At 36.6% G+C, this 7,732-nt stretch overlaps 1 protein-coding gene across 1 annotated transcript; it reads left to right on the top strand.

Annotated features, from left to right (window-relative positions):
* Positions 1-11: 11 nt before the first annotated feature.
* LOC107300995 (band 4.1-like protein 1) lies at positions 12-3,836 on the top strand (the record flags this gene model as incomplete). Its single annotated transcript, XM_015830268.1, has 4 exons — positions 12-64; positions 248-335; positions 1,813-1,965; positions 3,739-3,836. Coding segments are annotated over exons 1-4 (362 nt in total), but the record flags the coding sequence as incomplete, so codon positions are not given.
* Between the last annotated feature and the right edge of the window lie 3,896 nt (positions 3,837-7,732).

Here is a 7,732-nt window from a genome sequence, read left to right on the forward strand (position 1 = left end):
GTTTTGCTCCAAATCAGACCAGAGAATTGGAAGAGCGTATTATGGAGCTACATAAGACTTACCGGTGAATATATTTTTACCTACTACTGCTAATTCAAGAGCAAACAAGTTTTAGAAAGATTTGCATAGCCTATACTTTCCTATATTTATCATAAAAAATCCTTTTAAACAAATGTCAGCCTTTTGCTCATCAGTGTTTAATTTTCTTATTTATTACTTTTGTTTCTGTCTTATTTTATCTCTAAAGGGGCATGACACCTGGAGAGGCAGAGATTCACTTCCTGGAGAATGCCAAGAAACTTTCAATGTATGGAGTTGACTTGCATCATGCTAAGGTATTCTTAGTGAAAAGATGGAGTTTTGAGGGCATATAAGTGAGAGAAATCCTGGATTTTTCTGAAGCAATATTTATTCCTTTTTTAAAAAAGACTTGCTTAAATTATGTAGCATCCACTTATAACTATGTGTTCTTTCATTTGAGATACTGTGCTTAAACATAAAATATTACTTCGTCTTGTGACAAATTCTGTAGAAGATATTGCTTCATTTAAAATTAAATTGTATGGTTGCTATCATACAGATAGCTATTTTGATATTTAAGGACAATAATTTAGAAATTGAATTTTGTTTTAAAAAGGTCACGGTATTTTGCAACCATGCTGTGGAATATTTTTAGTAAGAATGGAATGAAAAGTGGAAATTTTATTTTATGCAAGATTTAAAGAGGAACCTAGAAACATATTATACTTATTTGAAGAAGCCCCATTATGGAATCTGTTTATTTATTTTTTGCATATTTTATACTTCCTGTCCTCTCTGTTCCTTAGATTTTTCTCCTTTTCTTTCTGTATTAGTTATTGCATTATTCCCTTATATTTTGCTCTGCAACAAAGAAGTTAATTTTGAAGCCATTTCCCATTAGTGAGATTAAGATTTATACACACTTGGGGAAAAAAATCTTGTGGTGGGGAAGCTGCTTTAGTGGAGCATTGTAGTTAGTGGAACTGTGCAGCTATGTCTGGAAATGAAAAGAAACAGCCACATAAAGCTGCAAGCATTTGAAATTATAAAAAAAAATATATGTCAAGCAGTTTAATGCCCTATTCCAAAGAAATATTTCCAGCCTAAGATATCCCTGATATTTTTTCCAGAATAGAGTAGAGTAGAGTGGAGTTGAGTTGAGTGGAATGGAATGGAATGGACCTTGGAAGTCTTCTACTCCAATCCCCCACTCAGGCAGGAAACTCTATACCATTTCAGACAAATGGTTGTCCACTTTCTTCTTAAAACATCCAGTGTTGGAGCATTCACAACTTCCGGAGGCAAGTTGTTCCACTGATTAATTGTTCTAACTGTCAGGAAATTTCTCCTTAGTTCTAGGTTGCTTCTCTCTTTGGTTAGTTCCATCATTTGCTTCTTGTCCTGCCTTCAAGTGCTTTGGAGTACAGCTTGACTCCCTCTTCTTTGTGGCGGCCCCTCAAATATTGGTGCTATCATGGCACCCCTAGTACTTCTTTTCATTAAATTAGATATACACAATTCCAACAACCATTTTTTGTATGTTTTAGTGTTCTTGGTACAATCCACAGCTCTCAAACCTTTTAAGGATCAGCTAGTATTTTCTTTCTCTAGTTTTTAATATACGATAATACTAACTTAGATGGGAGTAAATTGTGGTCCGCTTGGTATTTAAGTGGGAAATGTGTTGATTTGTCCTTACTCTTAGATGCATTAACCTTGGTTTTTTTGCCTGTTTAAAAATGCTTTGTACTGGCAGATTTCTGTGTATTAATGTTTTCCTCTTTTGCCCAGGATTCAGAAGGCATTGACATCATGCTGGGTGTTTGTGCCAATGGCCTTCTCATATATAGGGACAGGCTAAGAATAAACCGTTTTGCCTGGCCTAAGATTCTCAAGATTTCATACAAAAGAAGTAACTTCTACATCAAAATTCGACCTGGTGAGGTAAGCATTTCCACAAAAAAGAAGAAAGATTTTTTTTTAAGAAGGAGAGAATAAAAGAAAAAAAGGACATATTTAGCATTTTCTATTAAATAAAAAACAAATCTGGTTGATAATCTGAATAATTTTTTTTATCATCTATGTCAGCAGATTTCAAATTGGCTTAATAGCAAGTCATTAGTTGTGGGTGCCATTGCTTATGCCTCTGGTTTTTTAAGCATAGTGTAGAATGAAAAATTAATCTCCCTGTTGCCCATGTTTTCTACATATGGGAGGGATTCAGGATAAAAATATTTTTTTCCTTAATTTGTACCAAACATAGGAGAAAAAAAAACTATAAAAGTTCCTCTGAATTCCTTTTCATCCTGTAATATCTGCTTTCCTGGTTGAGACTGAGGAGCTCTTTCTTCCCTTCCTTTTGAGTTCATTATGCAGATTATCATTTTGAAGAAAAGGTTCTTGTGTCAGTTGTATTGGGCATAATGGAACAATGCCAGCCACTCCGGCTTTTGTGATTTACTTTATATCGGGCAGGAGTAATTAACCTCAAAAAAAATAGTAAAAAGTGATCATATGAAGACTAAAACTACATCAGGCTTTCTGTATTTCAGAGAGCTCATCTATACACTTTCCTTGCCCTAGTGCTTAGAGCAGGGGTGTCAAACTGCCAGCCTGTGGGCTGGATGCATCATGCCGAAAGCTCCACCCCAGCTCCGGCAATGGGGAAAAAGTCACGATACGTCATGACACATCACGTGACGTTGCGAGTTTGACACCCTGGCTTAGAGGCTTACTTTTTCGGAGAGTAGATCCTTTCAAGAGAGCCTCTATCTCAGTAATAGCCTGCTACTAATGTAAGCTGAAGCCTGATTAAGGTGATCTTATGGAAAGATTACCTTATGGTCCTTCTTCAGTAAACATTCTGATTTATGTTGAAGCAGCACCTCACTGGTGCCTGCGGTCTTCAATTGGCCTACAGCAGAAGTGTTCCTCTCATCCAGTTGCTGGGCTTGTTCTGTGGTGGTTGACATAAAGATTGGATGCCTAGCAAATAATTTCCACCTTTTGGAATGGTGGGAATAGCCATGACATTGATATTCACATTGGAGAAACACTTGTCAGTAGTTTGCAAGAAATTAGGTCAGTTATATAATTGTTTATAGAGCTCATCATGTTCAAAACTCCATTCCCTAGGCAGCAAAAGAATCCAAAGTTGTAGGGAGCAGCAGGAATCCTAAACAGAAGGACAAACTGATCAGCCTGCTGTCCTTTTGGGACTTAAAGGAAGCCACCCTTCCACAGTGTTGGTTCATTATATTTGTGATAGGCTTCAGTTTCCCCCTCCTTCAAAGGAAAATAAGGAACTGAGAGGAGTTGTGAAAGTCCTAGAAGAACTCTGTTTTCATCTTATTTGTCCACCACGGGGAGAACTAGACTATTTTACTGACCTTTTTACTTTTTCTCTGCATCCCACTTACTTGCTATTGTCAGTCTCTTTGGTTCCATTGTTTTTCTGGGTTCTGCAGCCTCTACCCCAATCAGTTTCTGTTCTCTTGGCAGCAAATTTGTCCAGTTCTCCACAGAGGTGTAGTGAATGCACTGCATTTAGGACAGTGGTTTAGGTAATGACATCTTTCTTCCCATCTTGGGGGCAAGAAGAAAACACATGGATATGAGCATGTGTGTGGAGGAGCACAGAGAGCCTCATGGTATTCCTTGTTGCACAGTTTGTGGTTGACTGATGATTCTTGGTTTTGTCTTTTTCTGTGTTTTCAGTATGAGCAGTTTGAGAGCACCATTGGTTTCAAGCTGCCCAACCATCGCTCAGCTAAGAGACTCTGGAAGGTTTGCATTGAACATCACACTTTTTTCAGGTGAGAAAAAGGAAAATTAAAGAGTTGAGACTCTATGGTGAAGTGTTACAAATAAGATTGAGAAATGTGAGTGTGGAACTTCAGATCCTTTCTGGGACATCCCTGTATTAGTTTCCCGTGTAAGCTACTTTGAACTCCTTTAAACAGATGAACATTCCCACCAAGAAAATTTTCAACCAGATAGATTGCAACATATTCAGTAATTTTTTCATTTTATAAATATTGTAATTGGGCAGCAAACATATAGAGATATTTTGGGAGCTGCAAACAAATAACTGCATAATCGTACTAGATTTGAACTTGATAATGTTTTCCTAGCCAACAATTAAATTTAGTTATCTCAAGAGCAGTATGGCAAAGTATTAAGAGTCATTCCCCTCATTTATATGCAGACTATGCCCCGTCTCTTCTATAAATACATCTTTATTTTCAGCTCTATTATTCTGTTTCAGCAGGTGGTAATACCTGGTTAACATTAATTTGGTTCAGGAATTAAACAGGATCAGATCAGACTAGATCTTCAGTGAATAGCAGGGCTGTTGGCTAGATGGGGAAGTTGAAAAAACATCCTAGAAGAAGATGATGACAAACTATTTCTACGTTTTTGCTAAAAAAAGAGAAAACTCTACGTGGATGTATCTAGGAAGGAGACTCTGTACTTTTTTATTGCACGTGTGTGATCACTAGGAATCGAAAACAATCTGATGTTGCATAATCTTTATTTCATGATGTGTCAGGATCCAGCTTGGCATGTAGAGTAGTTTTAAGATTTTGAATCTAATTTTAAAAACTTCCTCCAGGGCTTTATACAAACTCCATATTTGTGCTGTTAAAATAACAGATGTTTGGAAGCAGATGCTATCATATTAGCACAGCCTATAACAGTGTATATATTTATAGAAATACAGTATAAATTATCTTCACGCAAAGAGCTGTGTCAGCAGATAATAGCATACACAATACAATGGGTTCAAATGAGACCTATGTGCAAATGTGGCCTTTGTTGCACATCTCTTTCCAGGAAAAAAAAAGCATTTGGGAGAAATGAGTATGAACTATTTGTTTTCAAAGCACCCTTTATTGAACTAAGTCCACTTTGCTATTTTAGAAATATTACATAGATTATCTTTGTTTTGTGTGGCTCATACAGTTGTTTAGTATGCTGCTCAAATGCATAACTTAGATGATAATTATGTTTACTAATTGCTTTGATTTTTCTTGCAACAATTGCAACTAAAATGTAAAATTCTATATTTTGTATCAAAATAATAATAATAATAATAATAATAATAATAATTAATAATAATAATAATAATAATAATAATAATAATAATAATAATAATAATAAAGTTGGAAGGCACCTTGGAGGTCATCGAGTCCAACTCCTTGCTCACGCAGGAAACCCTACACAAATGGCTGTCCAGTCTCTTCTTAAAAACTTCCAGTGTTGGAGCATTCACCGCTTCTGGAGGCAGGTTGTTCCACTGGTTAATTATTTAACCAGGAAGTTTCTCCTTAGTTCTAGGTTGCTTCTATCCTTGATTAGCTTCCATCCGTTGCTTCTTGTCCTGCCTTCAGGCGCTTTGGAGAATAGCTTGACTCCCTCTTCTTTGTGGCAGCCCCTGAGATATTGGAACATTGCTATCGTGTCCCCCCTCACCCTTCTCTTCGTTAAACTAGACATACCCAATTCCAGCAACCGTTCCTTATATGTTTTAGCCTCCAGTCCCCTAATCATCTTTGTTGCTCTTCTCTGTACTCTTTCTAGAGTCTCAACATCTTTTTTACATTGTGGTGACCAAAACTGGATGCAGTATTCCAAGTGTGGCCTTACCAAGGCATTGTAAAGTGATATTAATACTTCACGTGATCTTGATTCTATCCCCCTGTTAATGCAGCCCAGCCCTGTGTTGGGTTTTTTGGCAGCTGCAGCACACTGCTGGCTCATATTTAAGTGATTATCCACTAGGACTCTGAGATCCCTCTCACAGTTACAGAGCAAGGTACCCACTATACTATACCTGTACATTTGGGTTTTTTTGCCTAAATGTAGAACCTTACTTTTTTCACCATTGAATTTCAGTTTGTTAGATAGCACCCAGTGTTCAAGTCTGTCCAGGTCCTCCTGTATCCTAAGCCTGTCTTCTGGAGTGTTGGCTATTCCTGCCAGCTTGGTGTCATCTGCAAATTTGATGAGTTCCCCATCTATCCCCTTGTCCAAATCGTTGATGAAGATGGTGAAGAGCACTTGATGAATTGGCAAAAAATAAAGTTTGAAAACAGAAGAATCCAGCAATATGACAATAAAGCAAGAGATATATATTTTGGTCTTAATATATTCCACATATTCATAGTTTAAGAAAAAGACCTAAGGAAGAAAAGAAAAAATGGAGACTTCCAGTGAGCAATGGCAGATTGAAGATGGCACTTCAAGAGTAGAGCAAATGGCCATGGGAAAAAGGGGAGCCAGTGGAACATCTCTCAAGATCAAAGAGATTGCTAGGATTATCTATATCTTTGCTCCATTCAGAGCCCCTCTGCAAAGAAATTGTAAAATTGTGATCTCCAAAGGATTTGAGAGCTCGTTTGGGGGTGGGGGAGAAATCATCCTGCCTAGGTTGTGGTTCAGCACCTTCAAATGGACACTGAATTCTCCTACTTCAAATACTTTAGGAAGTTGCTTACTAATGATTTTCTGGTTCTTAAGAACCTCTGAGAACAATATCCATCATGCCAGGAGAGTTTCCTTCTACTCTAGATGAAGGACATTTTGTGTAACTTTAAAGATTAAAAAGAAAAACTAAATTTTTGAACCAATAGCAAAACGGGGATGAAAATGTTGATTTTGGCAAGTTAAAGGACTAAATGGATTTGAAGGAATATTTCCTATGGGATGTTTAACATTTTATAAAAGAATATTTTAAGATTTTAAAATTAATTGTAAGAAATCCTTCTGTGAGAACGTTTTGTTGATTGGAAAATAAACATATAACAGGGAACTTTGCAGATTGACTAGAGGGAACAGAGAGAACTAAAGACTGCAATTAAAAGAGAAGATGACCATTAAATACCGTAAAACAATATTATTTGACAATAGAAGAAATTAAGGCTGTTTGGGAACAATATACCCAGAATTTACTTACAATATTGTTTGATATTATAAAAATGGATATAAAAGTGGCTATAGAAAAAGAACAGATTTTGTTAGATAAAACAGACTAATTTGAATGTGGAGATGAAAATGGATGTAAAAGTGTCAGACTACAAGAGTGGTATGGAAAATGCTACCACAATAGACATACATTTGAACCAGCCAATGTCTTAATAACTAAAGAGGACATACAAATAATAAATCAGAAAAATGATTTGGAAAGCTTTTCTTATTTTGGATTTACAAAGATAATTTGCTAAACTACTGAACCTGGAAAGGAAAAAACCCAAAGAGAATATGATGTGGGAGAAAGTGGCAAGAAGTGACAAGCAACAGGGAGAAAGCAGAACTACTTAACTTGTTTTTTGCATCCATCTTTACACAAAGGGAAAAAACAGTCCAACCTATCAAAAACAGTACTATAAAAAACAGATTTAGAAACACAAGTTAAGATAGACAAGAAAATGGTAAATGAGCACCTGTCCAGCCTAGATGAGTTCCAATCACCAGGACCAGATGGATTACAACCCAAGGTTCTGAAGGAACTGGCAGGTGTGATTTCAGAATAACTGAACTATATCTTTCAAAGATCCTGGAGCACTGGGGAACTACCAGAGGACTTGAAAAGAGCTGATGTAGTAGTACCCATCTTCAAAACGGGAAAAATGGATCCAGGAAACTACTGACCTATCAGCCTGACCTCAATACCTGGGAAGATTCTGAAAAATATAATCAAGCAACAAAT

This window comes from Protobothrops mucrosquamatus, unplaced genomic scaffold, assembly GCF_001527695.2.
Source record: "Protobothrops mucrosquamatus isolate PMUCROS unplaced genomic scaffold, P.Mucros_1.0 scaffold9501, whole genome shotgun sequence".
NCBI lineage: Eukaryota > Metazoa > Chordata > Lepidosauria > Squamata > Viperidae > Protobothrops > Protobothrops mucrosquamatus.